Here is a 16,299-nt window from a genome sequence, read left to right as displayed (position 1 = left end):
TCTCTGTCAAGATGATCTCGCACTGCTTCAATAATGTTGAAGACCCGGCTCTGGGGAGGCCAATCCATGGCACAGTCTTCCACTGTGTCTTTTTCTATCCCGGCATGCTTTTACTGCATTGGCATTGTGTTTGTGATCATTCTCATGGTGACAAATAAAGCCAAGGCAATCAGATGTTTTTCAGATGATATTGCATGGTGGATCAAACCCTGAAAGTACTGGATGAAATGCAATCCAAACCATGAGAGAGTCTCCACTGTGTTTTACAGATGACTGCAAAAGCTCTGTATATATTTATGCAAGTTGAACCATAAATTTCAAATTTGGATTCATCATCATGTTTTCTCACAGATTTTTTAGCACAGTTCTCATGTAACTTGACGTAGCTCAGAAATGTCTTCTGTTTTTCCCATCCTTAAGAATGGCTTATTGATGGCTAATTTCAGTGAACAGTGGATTGATTAAGTGAAGAGTCAGATTATTCTCTCAAATCTGGTGCCAGGTCTATGCTGGATTTTCTCTTCTTTCTTAAGGACACAACATTCAGATAATGTTCACCATGTTTGTAATGCAGCAGCATTGTGCTATTAATGCTGCTGCATTAGAGTGCAATCAGCATTTTTCTACTATTTACCAATATCTGGTTTTGTTGAGTGGTTTCCAACGAAGTCAGTCAGGTCAAGAAGATCACAACATAAATTGGACTTGTTGTGAGATGACTGATGAAGTAGGAAAGAGGAAACACCAGCTGTATTATTATAAATATTTCTATATTTCTCTATGAAATACTGGTATAATTTAAAGGAGAGATCTCCTCTTCAGAAACGCAAAATGTCCTGGAACCGAAGCATGTCGCTGTTTATGAGCTTAAAGTTGCTTTTCTTGAGTAAACGTACTTGGCTGCATACATATTGCAGCCACCAGTGACAATCAGCGACATACTATACATGCAGAAACTCATAGTGAAGCAGCGGCACAGGGTTGCCTCTTAACTAAAATAATGCATCATGATCCGTTTAATGTAACCGCCGACCCATCAACTGCATGATACGTAAATCAGTCATGCATTTTATTAGAATCTCCATTAATCTGCTGTATCATATAATGTAATGAGTGTTAGGGAGCGAGAGGGCAAAATGGACGGCCAGATGTCTAAATGTGCTAATTGGCCAATTTGTTTACTCCATGCCAGGTGCTTGTGTGCAGTCTAAGCATGGCAGCACTCCCAGCGGCAAGCGGTGACCCACTTGTATAGCAGTGCCTTTTTCCCCCTATTTAACTAAACACTGTGCCACTACTTATAATCAAAATATTATGTTGAACCACTGAAAGCAGCTGGCTGAGGAAGCCACAGTTTATTGGCCTGCAGGAGCTGGTGAACAGCTCCCGTGTGACTCTTAGCGAAGCTCGGATACATCAGGTGGAAATGCAGCAGTGTTACAAAGTGGTTTTGTATTAAAAAAACAAAGCAAAAAGAAGGAAGCCTGCAGGGGAGCTTGTTATCAACCCTGGTACATGTCCCACTGTGCAAGTGTTGCATCATGTCCTATCTGAGGAATGCCTGTTTGACTTAGACCCTATTTACTTCAGATTTCTGAAATGTGTCTTGGACAATTAGCTCATGAGTGGACAGCACTAAATACAAGTGTAAATGACCGCCGAGACTCATTATTCTCACTCAAACAACGTGGGACACATTTGGCCTTGTATCTTTTGTACTGTAAACACTAATTTGTCCTGATGCCCAGCGAAAACACAACGGGAAAATATGTCACCAGTGTGTCGGTTTTTTGGCTTGTGTCCCGTGTCTCAAAGTCACAAATGACTTTGCCCTGACAGCTTCAACAGTTGAATCATGCGTACACATGTTCTTCTTTGCTTGACGCATTTTGGATGCGTTTTCTTAGCTAGTTCTTGCTCAGTCAAAATAACTGTGGACAAAAATCTTGGGGTCACGTGGGGTCAGCTGGAGATTGAAAACACACGATAAACACTTCTATGCGCTCTCCCTAACCCTAACCCTATCCCGCACTTTGGGAGAGCAGCGCCAACCACTGCTAGCAAATTCTGCTTTGCAATATCAAACTAAAACATTTAACTGAATCCTAAATATCTATTGAGATTATCTAAAAAATAACACACATATTATGTGTATTATAATATCTAAATATCTAAAAAGCCTCAAATGGTAAATGGCCTGTAGTTATATAGCGCTTTTCTAGTCCCTAAGGACCCCAAAGCGCTTTACATATCCAGTCATCCACCCATTCACGCACACATTCACACACTGGTGATGGTAAGCTACATTGTAGCCACAGCCACCCTGGGGCGCACTGACAGAGGCGAGGCTGCCGGACACTGGCGCCACCGGGCCCTCTGACCACCACCAGTAGGCAACGGGTGAAATGTCTTGCCCAAGGACACAACGACCGAGACTGTCCAAGCCGGGGCTCGAACCGGCAACCTTCCGATTACAAGGCGAACGCCCAACTCTTGAGCCACGATCGCCCCAAAGAGACTCAAAGATGTCTCCACAACATTAGCATGGTTATTTTGTTGCCTTCAGATCTGTTTTTCTGGTGTAGGACTTCCATGCAACAAACTCTCAATAAGATCCACATTTCCACTGTAAACTATTACAACAAAACCACACTTTTGACAGAAGTTGAAATGAGCCGGCGCATTTGTTGAATCCGGAGAGTTAACTTTTGTCTAGTCCAGCCTGTGCTTTGTAGTTTTGTCTGTTTGTTGTTTGAATCCTCTCTATTCTTCTCATTCCCTTTACTTTAGAATTGCTCACAGCAGATTGCTGCACCTGCTTCTGCTGGAAGTCTCTTCTTGTTGATAGGGAGTTCTTCCTCCCCACTGTCACCAAGTGCTCGCCCATTGCTGGGGTTTTCTTTGTAATATTAAAGGTGCTTAAGGATGTAAAGTGATTTCAAATTACTACAATTGCGTATTCAATGGAAATGTCCACTGGCTGTCCACTTGTGATCCTACTGCCCAACCAGCTGTAAACAGATACCCCCTAAAATGGAAAGCTGTACTACATGTGCCTGCAATACAACAGCCGTGCAGAAGAGCCCAATGGCAGAATGCCTGAAGCCATCTTGGTGCTGATTCAATGACTCTGTGTCATCTTGGAGCCTGTAGTTTGCTGTGCTATTAGGGAAATCCCTGAGTGTAACACAAATTCAACAGCACTGCAAACTACAGTACAGTTTTCCAAACTTATCCAAAATGAAAAGGGGGGAAAAAAAGGACTGCACTTATAAGTCAGCTGCCATGCTACCTCAGTAAGGTTGTTCTTAGCCATAGAGATACTTTGCTTGATGGTGTAGCCAAACACATTAAACAGGTGCTGCAAGAGTATTACTGAGGACCGGGTGCGATTCCACCCCTGGTCATTTGGTGTGTCTCTTCCACCTTTCTCCAAATAAAGGCTTATGAGGCTTATGTTAAAGTAATATGCAGGTATTTAGTGATGAACCAAAGTATTTAACATGTGATGATGATTATGAGGTAAGGCAGTCTCAAAAGTTAGAAGTAACATGTTACAAAGGTCTTTTTAACACATCATGTGGTTACCATTGAATCAATCCAATCAATCAACTGCACCAGTCAATCAATGTAAGGAAAACCTATGATTGTGCTTAAGAAGCAGTGAGGGAAAAGGGCCTATGCCAGTCCATAGAATAGCTTTTGAGATTTTTCTGTCTGGATACTGGGATGGTACCAAGAATTCCTTGTCCTATGTTCTCCCCAGCTCCACCTTCATTCACGGAGACGCCGGCGCAATACGTGGAGGCGAAGGAAGGGGGAAGCACTGCGCTAAGCTGCTCTGCCCAGGGAAATCCAAAACCAATGATCAGCTGGCTGAGGGAGGGGGAGGAGCTTGCAACCAACGCAAAATACTCGGTAAGAAAATATCATGGACATAACTCCGATTTATGATTGTGTGCAAAAATAGAAGTGGGGTTTGTGCACAGATGGCATCATCCGCTGAGCCCATCTGTACTGACAGTATGTTGTGGACTATGTCTCACTCGGGCTAATGTCAGTTTGTTCTATTGTCGAGCTGCTTCATGAGCTGTGGTTTAGTCTCTAAACCTGATGTGTTGTCCGAAGTCTGAAAAAACAGCAGAACCATCCCATCGTTTTTGTACATTTAAAACATTGCACCACAGACTTGGTGTACAAGTAGTGGAAAGCTGCAGATATTTGGCTATTTAGGACACAATTATGTCATCGCTCCAGGATGACTGACAGTCAGGCTGTTCTGTCTTCCCTGTGATGTCGTTAGGAAAAATAAAAATAAACCCTGCATAATCTGAACAATTTTAAGCACAGCTTAGTGGCACACCTCACATTTCTGAGCCCTCTTTGTTGTCTGGTGATGCCTGACTGTTTTTTTAAACTCCCAAATGCAGACAGCCTGATGTCATGGCAAGGATACTTCTGGCACTGCCTCAGTGCTTGCAAACATTTAAATCAGGTTTGTAGTGTTAGTTGCAACAAATCAAAGACAGTCAACCCACAGCTCCATGACAGATGATTCAAAAGTGGCAAAAGCTTCGACGAGCGATGATGCATTAGAGCCATAGGATGTTGGATCTTGAGTGAGCGGTGCAAGTGTCACTTTCTCTGGAGTGGAGGATCGCTTGCTCTCACTATACTATGAGAAGCACTACCTGCACCTACACATCTGACCCCCAGCAAATTCATCTCTGGAGTTAGTCTTGCAAAAGTTAAGTTAGATATGGGAGGCTGACTCAAACATCAGCTAATTGCTAAAACAAAACGCACACACACCAGACGCACAAACGCCTGTAACAGATGCAAGCAGATTGCTGATCGTGTCTAAGAAGTGTAGCAACGGTGGTAATTTTTCATACTGCTTGTAATTGTTTTTAGGATTTTTCAAAGGTGCTTTCATGCCTTCACATTCTCGTATGTGTCTGATATTGCAGTCTGCTGCAGGCGCTATCACCTTTTCACAGCTGCCTGTGTAACATACAGCAAAGGAAGTGACAGCAGCACAGAAGCGTGTCTGTTAAAGGCCTCGTTTCCTTTCATTTTCGCCTTTTTTGCCCCACCATCAGTCGCCTCTCTTTAACACCATTCCCTCAGTAAACGATTAGACAACATTCTGATGCATTATTAATCTCCCCTTTTCGGCATCAATATTACATTAGCCCTAATATGAATGTTGCACTAAAAAGGAAAATCTTTAGTGAGAGCCAAATGCCAAATTCTAATAACCTCACTTTGCATTTATCGTCTCCCCTCGTACATTCACCTGTTTCTTGCTGCATCTCCCCTAAAATACGGGAGTGCTCCTTTCTGTGCTGAGAGGAGAGCTGTGTGTGTGTGTGTGTGTGTGTGCGATAGGGAGCATTAGGATATGTTTGCTCACCCACATGCTCAGATCCACGGAGACGTCATGGAGAAAGGGAGGAATGTGACAGACGGGGTTAGAGAGGAGCAGAAACACTCATCCTCCACATTCTCCTCCTTCTTCACTTTCCTCATTTTTTTAAAGCCCGGAAAAAAAAGATCTATTAAGTAACCAGGAAACTGAAAAAGAAGACTTAAAAAACTCAGGAAGGCAGTGGCAGCCAACCAAATATCATTCTCACTGGAGTGAAGTGCATAGGACAGAAGTTGGAATTCTGCTTACTTTCCTCACACTCACCTTGGATTGAGTTCAGCTATGGCACAGAAAGTATTGGATCAGAATGACGACCAGTGCATGTCTTTAGATTCTGTTAAGATTACTGTGTGTTAACATCACTGCTGCATTTGTGGTGTGTATGAGTTTAGTGATTTGATCTAACAGTGGTTTAGACTCTTTGGCTTTTTTAGATTCAGTGCAACAACAAATGCCAGGATTTAAAAATATGCTAGACCACGCTGTCCCCGAAACATGCTTGATAGCTAGCAATGACAAGCTAGCTAAAAATAACCTTTTGTGCATGAGTGTCTTTGTTTGTGTTACACTCAGCCTCTGACTGAACGTTTCCAGCAAACATTTCAACACTGAATGTCTGTCAGATGGCGGTCTTTTGTTGATGTCTAGTAATGGTTGAAAAATAGTTTCAAAATAAAAGTTGGGGGACCTCAATGTTGGCTAAACATACCTCTTAAATGTCACATGGATGTGGTTTGTTGGCAGATTGCCGTAGTTGCTCATCGTCTGCATAGAACATGCTGAATTGTGTACCACTGTGTGGCCATTTTCACCAAACAATAGCTAGCAACCTCCCACAGCTGCCAACTGGTTGGAGAATACACATTTTTCTTACAACCACTGGCTGACAGACAGTTGTCAAACAGTCTCTAGGCCTGTGTGCCTGAGGCTTTAGCAAAACACAAGCTACGTTTATTTCACTGTTCGGTCCAAATATAGACTGTATGTAAAAGATGGATGTAGCCACCGTTGATATTAAGCTTCATAACAAGACAAAGAGCAAAGGAACCAAAGGCTGTTTTTCCAAAGAACTCTATGTAAAGACAGGTTTTATTTACAACCCTCCTATTGGTCATTTAAAAAATAATGCAGGTTAAAGCACTTAGGAATTGGCTGCATTTAAAATTTTTATGTCTGCATTGAATCTATGTAGAGCCTACATAGATTTTGCTGCCAATGCACTAGTTAGCATTAGAATTACGAGGAAATGAGAGTACTGAGTGGGCCAGTCGCAGTTGTTATGAGCTGCCCGGGCTGCATATTCACATTTCTAGGGAGCTATACATCATGTTATGGCACTAGTTACAGTTTAGATTTTCAGAAGGGCTTACTGGTTACAATACCCCATGGCATAGATAGTTTAGAAACATAAATTCAGACCAGATCTCCAATTCTCACCTGGTATCCCAAAATACCTGAAGATTGGATGATGGGTGATGATTGGATGATTGGACTGCAATCATTCTTATATAGCATGCTCAGTTTGGCTCACCGAACAATTTTGCACTAATCACACAAAGATTTCAATTTTAGAGAGTGAATGCGGCTAACGATTAATGTAATTCATTTTAGCCTTTATATAAGCCTTGAATAAGAGAAGGTCATTTAAAGTAAATTGCATGTGAAGGAGGTGAACTGGAATTGGAAAGAGAGCATTATTTTTCTACTAAAATAAAGACAGTTTCATTCCTTCAGTCATTATTGAACCAACAAAGCAATAAATTCACCTTAAATCAGTGGTTAGTTTACACTCCTAGAACCAAGTGTGCCACACACGAGGGTGTTATCTCGCCATTAACATTGTTATGACGGCGATGCAGCTCCCCAACAACCTTGCAAAAGTTAAGCTCTGCTTTGTTTGCTCTGCTTGTACCATAAAGCATCTGAGAGACAGATGAATAGCAATAATTCTGCAGGCATAGCAGATTCTCCGCTCAGCTGTGTGAATGGACAGACTACAGCTGTGTGTGACATGAATGGACAGAGCCTCTCGCCACCTGTTGCATAATTTATGAGGTTTGGTTAATGTGTTTTTCCTCGCCGCTTATTGGTTCTCATCAGTGCCTGCACACAGGGATGTACGGTAACACTGAGTTAGACGTTACCAAGGTGACCATATGCAGGAATCACACCTGGAGCTAATAAATCAGGACACACTTGTGACTTTTAAGTCTTTTTTTTTTGCATGAAACTTTGACCTGTAGTAAAATTTAACAAACTACATGATCTGAACAGAATACATTCGAGGTACTATACAATTGTACTTCTATTCATCTATATGGTATCATTCTAATTATAACATAACAAGGGCTTTTAAGTTTTAAATTTGCCATATAAAGGCTGGATGTTTATTTCTTTCTCCTGCCCATTCATTTGCAGGTACACGATGGCAGACTAACCATCCTTGGCATCACCAGAGATGACAGAGGGGCGTACACATGCCGAGCCCACAGCGACCAGGGAGAAGTGCTCCACACTACCCGTCTGTTGGTTCAAGGTGATGTCTCCTCAGGATGAGTAAAACAGATATACAAGTTACAAATATAAAAGTCGAATCCGAATGTGTTTTGATATTTTGCCAGATTTTTCATTGAAAAGAAAAATCTTTCCCCGTCTCTACCGGAGGCATACCACTCTGATTGCATCGATATAGTAGTTAGGTTCCATTATTTATACTTAAAGGCAAAGCTCTGCACTCCTCTGGGGTACTGATGTATGTAACATACCTTCTGAGTCTGTATCGGGCAGTCAATAGCTCAGCCTCTGTATGTGAATGTGTGCACAGCCATGTGTATACAACAGGATCTGTCTAAGAGCGCGTCACTGTCTGTCTCCGGTCCATTAACCAGGCTCTCTGCTAGACACAGATCAGATAGATGGTTGTGATAGCAGCCTCTCTCGGTCTCTTGATACAGCGGGGCTTGGGGGAGTTAACAGTGTGTATTTAACAAGCAACTGAGCATCTTGCTTTTAAGGTGTGTTTTAACGCTTGACTTCTGTAGGTGCAAACATAGCAGAGAAATAACTCCACTCCTTCGCAGTACAGTAAATGGAGGCACGCACACACACACACACACACACACACACACACACACACACACACACACACACACACACACACACACACACACACACACTGCAAACATGGTGATTGTTTTGTAACTTACTGAAGACTTAACTGGTGGTGCATGAGATACAACTGCATTAAGGCTTCAGGCCTCTGGTGGAAGTACCAATTCGATACCTGTTCTCTCTTATCGTTATGCAAGAAGTCTCAGTCATGATATGCGTATATGATAAATGCACAGAAATCTTTCATTGTAGTTTTGTAGACATTGCAGTGTTTTTGCAATATAACAAGACCAAAACCACAAAAACAAAAAAGGTTGATGCTGTAGTTTGTTTGAATATTACCACGAATAACACCGTGAAATAAGAGACGCGATTACTTCGCAGACGCGGAGCAATAACCAGGAGACATCTGAGGAGTCATGGTTCTCAGTCTGGTGATCTGTTTTTAATTGTTATGTGAAACATCTGCACAGTGATGTAAAAGGCTGTGCATGCTCAGAAGTGAACAAACAGGAGGTTTGTATCTGGGCCTTCTCATAAAAGACAGCTTACCTTTCATGGCTTCTGCTGTTTTATTGAGCGCTAAGAGCAAATCTAGAGCACTTCAGGAGATGAAAAAGGTTACAGTGTGAAGCATGCGAAACCAGAATGCTGACTAGTATTAAGTTTACAACAGCTGGCTGCTTACTGTATTTTAAATCAGACTGTGATGATATATGCTGTAAATATTACTTAGTGTGTGCCTTTTCTCACCCTGATTTGCACCCGAAAGAACAAAGTTGGTGTGAAAGCCTCTAAATAAGATTTTTTTTAAATGAAATTTCATCAATTTTGAAAAAAATTAATAAGTTTAGGTTTTAAAGAATTAAATTATTATGTTGGGGTTGGGGTGAAGGCGATGATATATGCCTAACATTCAATAATATAATTTTTTTTTAAGTAAAAATAAAACAAGAGCTTTGGGCACCACATATGTTAACTAATTTCCCACGCGTGGGACTAATAAAGGTTATCTTATCTTATGTGGTGCAAAGAACAAATCCACAGGAAGTTGTGCTTTTTAGCATCTTTGTGCTCGCTGTTTCATCCACTGTCAGCTTTACTGTATTAGTTCAAGCTTATGAAGCGACATGAAACATCTGCTACAAACCTTTCTAGACAGTGACTGTTCATCCACAAACAAAAGATGTCAAAAACCAGCTGAAACTATTAGAAAGTATTCACTGGACACTTTATTAGATACACCTTGGCTGTCTTGTGCTCCTCCACATCCCAAAGTTGCTATAAATATTTACATCGACAAGCAGTTGAACACCTATAAAAACGGCTGATGAGTGTATACTGCAAGCACTGCACTAAATATTATTGTAAAATGCCTTCTTTGGCGTTGGCAAAGCCTACACAGTATATACCTAGATAAAGACAGTGCCATCTTTCCATTTCTTTTTCTGGAAATGGGCCTGAGTCCATTTAGCAGCTAGAAAAGCTGAAATGGAGATGAAAACCAAAGCTGTAAAAAGACGGAAATTTTGAATTAACATTCATAAGGCGGATTGAAAAAAAGACTGCCTGCTTCAGCGCTTTTAACACTTTTTTCTGTTTCTTTCAGGGCCTCCATACATCGTTTCACCACCAGAAAATGTCACTGTAAACATATCCCAGAATGCACTCTTTACCTGCCAAGCAGAGGCATATCCAGGCAACCTCACCTACACCTGGTTTTGGGAAGAGGACAACGTCTACTTCAAGAAGTAAAGTTATGATCAAGTTCACTTCTGTACTGTGGCTGTTCTCGCTCTCAGTGTAGGGAAACTTGTTAGTTAAGCACTTGTGTGAGGTTAAGACTTAGTGATTTAAATCAGCACCATGCAAGCTGCATAAGGCCTTTATCCCTGAGCTTTTGTGATGTGATTGACATTGCGGGTCTCTGAGCCCTTTGCTGTGCTGCGTTTTGAGCGACTGTCCAAGGGTATTTAGTTTGTGTGTGCCATGCCCTGCTGTGACCCCAGAGGCAGTAAGAGTGGGCCTGCCGGGGTTCCGTCTGGAACGTGCCAGGCGAGTTAGTGCGCTCTGGTGACAACATCACATGACTCAGGCCTTGTGTCATCATATGCCTCTCATGCGGTGATGATATGAAGCGTAGCCAGGACCTCTGCAGGCTCCCCAGAGCTGGTGTTTAGAGTCTGAGAGGCTTTTGCAGTGAGGAAGTGACAGACAGAACAAGTGGGAAGGAAGAACTAGTGAATAGGGTTTTGACTGGCGGTGAAAACAAGTGTCTGAAGGACTTTCACAGAGGAAGTTTCCATACTAATTTTAAACAGCTTTTGTAACGTCAATCTTGATTTTTTTTTTCGTTCTTTTTTTTTTTACAGGATGGGAAAGATTTAGTTGAGGGACTTTATGATGAGACAGTCAGAATTTATGCACTGATCAAACTTTTAGTGGTTGCACAACAAGAGCCTATTGCCAAGTGTTAGAAGTAAGACACGTTTAATTTAAGCAGCTTACAGCAAACCATAGCCTTTAAGAACAGCTAGCAAATGATCACATGATTAATCACATGTGCATATATATAAACACTCTGGCTATATGTGCCATATGGTACTGAAATTTGACTTAGTGATCTTTTCCCTTTCAAAACCAGCAAGTTGTAAAGGACTTGATCTAAGTGTTTATAGACTTAGCTATCCCTGCCTCAGGTGTGTGCTCCTCTGCAGACAAATCCTCTGTTTGTTTGCCTGTGAACTAGTCCTACATGATCGGGACTTGAGCAGCCAAAATTGGCTCACAGTTACACCTTCAGCCCATGAAGATTCTTGACTACATTAGATCTTGTGATGTCACGTTTTAGCCGATTGCTACAACCACTTAGCTGTTGGCTAAAATGAACAGTTTTTAGCGTTTATGCACCTACAACAGCTTGAAAAACATCTCATTTTTATTTCACAGCTGTAACATTTCCACAAAAGTCTGATTATACATAAAATATGATTACATATGATGAATTTTAATAGTTAATTGTTGATGCCCTCATGCGTGTAACAGAACAGATCCGGTCATGTGTTCTGAGCCAAATGTTCAGCCTGTGTTATTGTAGAGAGGGCCAGTGAGATTTTTACATCTTTTAGCTCATCCAGCCGAAAGACAGATGAATTTATACCAGGGTGAGACTTCCATCGTCCATCCTGTCGTTCACAGTTCACAAGGACTCCTTCTGGATTAAACTTAAATGAAACCTGCACACAGTGATCGCCTAATGGGTATTCACCCTAACCGGTGAACTGTGACGGATCGTGAGCCAAATGAGCCGCTATGGCAGTGACCTTCTGGCGTTCTCTTGGTTTAATTCTCATTTTCACTTTTGCTGCTTGTTTGGTGTTGGAGAAAAAAGGAGAAATGAGTGAAAATACCCTTTGGCTGCTCTCTTAGTTACTAATAAATAATATATAGTCAGCATTAATGTTAATGTAAAGTTATGTAACTGTTATATATGGGGTTTCTCATTTTTTTGTTGCTATTAATTTAAATGAAATTTACTGATTTACTGATGCTGATATTTACTGATACTGATGATCATTTGTTTTTGTAAAGAACTTTTTTGTAGATGCTCAAAACTCTCATTAAGTACAAATAAGCTGAAGGCAGGAGGAAGCAGATACCAAGTCTCAACAACAATTTGCGAAGCTCAGTGTGACAAATATGTTAGTTACCAATTAAGTATTTGACAAAATAATCTTTAACAGCTCTTTTCTAGAAGTATTAATATCATCCCGTTAAATAAATGTGATAACTCATCTGTATAATAAATGATCAACCATTAACAAAGCCCTGCAGGTCTTTTTTACGTTTACTTTTTATTTAAAGGCTTTTTTTTAGTTTAAAGTAATTAATTATTAAAGTACTGAGTGAGTCCTGAGTATCTGTTTAAAACAAACAAAGAAAAATAAATTAATATTGTCTGCTCTGTCATTTTTTTTTTAATTGAAAGGGAAACCACGAGGGCCGTACCATTTGGCAGTTATGACAATTAGCAGATTTATTTGAGTCTCTCGTTTTGTACAGAGTGTTCTTTGGACCCCTCTCAGCTGGCTTCTGTTTGACTCTCTGCTGCTCTCTTATGGCACCTTGATGTAATTCAGCTCTGTAGATGTGTGCCCTGTCCTGTCGGTGTGCTTCAGTAACACGCTGTGATAAAACGTCTGTGTCTTCTTGCAGCGATCTGAAGCTCCGAGTGCGCATTCTCATCGACGGCACCCTTATCATCTTCCGGGTCAAGCCGGAGGATGCTGGGAAGTACACCTGCAGTCCGAGCAACAGTCTCGGTATCTCGCCCTCAGCATCAGCCTACCTGACTGTTCAGTGTGAGTGTTGCCATGACGACAAAGTGGGAGGGGGAGGGGCGGGGAGCTAGTACAGCAAGCCATGTGAGGAGCAGCAGCAGCAGCAGCAGTATGGAGTCTGCTCGTGCTGGAGGCTGCTGTAGTATTTGGCTGCGCTGCTCCTGTAATGCAAAGTAACCTTCTTGAATTTCAAGGTCAGGTGTTGCAGAAAGGCAGCAGAGTTTTGATTTGACCATTTTCTCACTCTCATTGGAATTTAGGAATTGGATTATAATCTATTCCGGCTCCAGCCTCATTCCTGTGCACAAACATGGAGACAAACTCGTCCTCAGACTCAATTTTTCCAGCTCTCCTTTGATTGTGGCTGTGAGTGATGAGAGAAGAACCCCACTCCCACACACATGACGTTTCATCATAAGTCCACTGTGCAGAGCTAATTTGCTCCCAAGTTGCTGCTGGTCATTGATTATTGTGCTACACTATGAGAGGGAGCTGGGGGATTCACAGCACTGCAGGCACTGACTTCATCACTAGCCTCACATACAGCAGGCGATAAACCAATGTCCTGATGGTCCATGTAAAACAAACTCCAGCTTTATGTATGAAGCAGCTGAGAATCACTCCCAGAAGAGAGGAAAAACACTCCTAACTCAAAGTAAAAAACTTCTTGGACTAGCAAAGCAGAAATTAAACGGTGGTGCAATAGTTTTCTGGATGTTTTCTGGATTTTATATGCGAAGCCAAGTATCTTCTGTAACTTAGCAAGTCTGTATGTGCAGAAATATGTCAAAATTTCACTCACTCGGCTTAAAAAAAGAAACGATAGTACTCGAGAAAATTTGCATTGAACACTAAAAAACCTTTTGGAGGCTGTAATGCTTCACCACATCCTGTGCACGCTGCTCACACACATGCATGTGCAGTGATTATGTTGAGAACTCTCTTGCTGGCTGCTGCCTAATCTTCTCTTCCACTAATTCCCCTTTCAGCACCTCTTTTATGTTCCTTACATGTCAGGAGATTTTTTTCTACTTCTCTGATTTTTCCCAGTCCTTGAAAATGCTCCGGAGATGTTTTAATTCATCTCTTAAACATGAACAGAAACAGCTATAAGTGAAGCATTTATGAAACAGCATCTTAATACTATTTGTTGTAGTTGATGTAGATTCATGGTTTGGGAGCAGACCTTAGCAGGTCTTAAAATGATTTAAGTGCAACCTCAGGTGAACACTTATAGATGACATATAAAGCAGTGTCATGATTTGTTTCGAAGAAACCAAACCAAATCATAGGTTTGCAGAATTGCATCTGAACTAACCACAAGACGTCTGGAGGAATGTCCTTTGCAAACCAATCGCAACAATTCAGCACAAATATTCGTCCTGACTGTTGGTGCAGCGAGGAAGGGCTGGTTTATTTTGCAGCCACAGGACCTGAGCACCTTGCACTGATTGCATCCACCACAAACTCCTCTTTATACCAAAGTATTCAAAGAGTCAAATGTGAGGCCGTCTGTCTGACAGCTAAAGCTGAAAAGGCTGAAATTGGGTCATGCTACAGGACAATGATCCCAAGCACAGCAGCAACCGAATGACTGAAAAAGAAAAGAATCGAGATGCTGCAACGGTCCAGTCAGAGTCCAAACCTCGACCTCATTAAAATGCTGTTGTGAGAACTTAAAGAGAGCCGAGCAAAAGCAAATACCCGCAAACCTCAATGACCTGAAGCAACGTTGTAAAGACGAGTGGACTGAAATTCCTCCACAGCGATGTGAGAGACCGATAAAGTCCTACAGAAAAGTTATTACTTCTACAAGCTGCTGAATCATGGGGCGCACTTGTTTTTTCACGCCTTGCGTCTCCATCCTGGCTTAGTTTATATAAAATAATGAATAGAATATGTGATGTGCTGTTGTTTATCTGCATGTAAATTATTTGAAATTTAAATGTTTTTGTCCTGATATATAAAACGAGTTGTGAAGATATTAGTTTTGCCAGAAATGCCACATGCTGCACTTTTAAAAATATGTTAATGCTGATTTTACCTGCCTCTGTTTATGTGTTCCTAAATTTGGCAGTGATAGGCATTAAGAAAATTGATAAGACGCTAACACTTCTAGCTGTGAATCTTCCTAATCTGGGAAGCTTTATAAACATGTTTGATTTTTCTGTTAATCAAAACATGTTGAATCAAGCATTTTCAGAAATTAACAGTTATTTATAGTTTGTCGATTTATCACCCGACCCTTATTTGTCCAGACCCTGCCCGAGTGATCAACATGCCCCCGGTCATCTACGTCCCACGGAAACTGCCAGGCATCATCCGCTGCCCGGTGGATGCAAACCCACCTGTGACATCAGTGAAGTGGGAGAAAGATGGATACCCACTCCGAGTGGAGAAGGTGAGTCTGATCTGCTTTTTTGTTGAGATTCGTGGCAAAATAAGTCATAATTATCTTACCGGTTTAGCACAAGGGAGTCTTTGATTATGCTGAAAATTATATTTCTCAAATATTGTCCAGTAAAGATGACTTTTTTTCCCCATTTTTATTGTAAAACCAATAAAAACAGATTTTACAGAAACTCAGAGAAGTATCATCTAGTCTAATATCTTATTAGGTTTGAGGAGTTATTACGTTGTTGGACTGCTGGACTGCTTTGAAGGTTGTGTTGAAGTGTTATATTTAACAGCCCTCTGTGGATTTTTTAAATTACGAATTGGTTTTCTTTTGGGAAACAAGCATTCAAAAAGACACAACTATTGCTTATGTTTCTTGCCAATAGTTAAGTGACTGTGAGCATTTAGTCACATACTGTACTTGTATACACATTTGGGGTCCATTAAACTACTGCTTTATACTTCTGCTTCCTCATATCTGACACATGAACTGTTACTTAAGAACTGCTCACTTTTCAGAACTGGAACATTCATTAAAACGTTGAAAGTTGATTCTGTTCATTGGGTTTGCCGTGTTTTCAGTGGGAGCAATGTTTCATCGCTCATCAAAGTGACTTTTTCTAGTCTCTTTGATGAGCGATGAAGCATTTCTCCCACTGAAAAGAGGCTGAAAAAGTCACTTGGATGAGTGATGAAACACGTCTCCCAGTGAAAACACTGCATCCAACAAATTCAACTGTACGAGATTTCCATACGTGGATTATTGAGCATGCATCGAGACGTTCATAGAAGCAAAGAATAATATGAGACGTTATTGAAAAAGCAGATGTTGTTTGTATTTTGGGTCTAATTTAGGATCTCGCCATGTTTCCGATGTCTCTCATTTCCCTTTTTAAGGTTCACAAATGGTTTCCTTTGAGTAAGTTGTTGGAAGCCCAATGAGGCGAAAAGTACAAATATTTGTAGCAGATGTGTTCTTCTGTCTTGTGTTTCTCAACATTATCTCAGTACACGCTGACA

At 41.1% G+C, this 16,299-nt stretch overlaps 1 protein-coding gene across 2 annotated transcripts in view; it reads left to right on the top strand.

Moving 5' to 3' along the window:
• Positions 1-16,299, top strand: part of igsf9ba (immunoglobulin superfamily, member 9Ba) — a 76,182-nt gene that overhangs the window by 36,413 nt on the left and 23,470 nt on the right. For both annotated transcript variants that reach the window (XM_080889791.1, XM_080889792.1), the window contains exons 4-8: positions 3,767-3,918; positions 7,850-7,967; positions 10,152-10,293; positions 12,758-12,903; positions 15,141-15,283. In XM_080889791.1, the coding sequence (XP_080745917.1) occupies positions 3,767-3,918; positions 7,850-7,967; positions 10,152-10,293; positions 12,758-12,903; positions 15,141-15,283 (701 nt within the window). The remainder of the gene's footprint in view (positions 1-3,766; positions 3,919-7,849; positions 7,968-10,151; positions 10,294-12,757; positions 12,904-15,140; positions 15,284-16,299) is intronic.

This window comes from Rhamphochromis sp. 'chilingali', assembly GCF_963969265.1.
Source record: "Rhamphochromis sp. 'chilingali' genome assembly, chromosome: 8".
Lineage (NCBI taxonomy): Eukaryota > Metazoa > Chordata > Actinopteri > Cichliformes > Cichlidae > Rhamphochromis > Rhamphochromis sp. 'chilingali'.
Note: the sequence above shows the minus strand (reverse complement) of the source record. Positions and strands in the feature narration are given on the sequence as shown.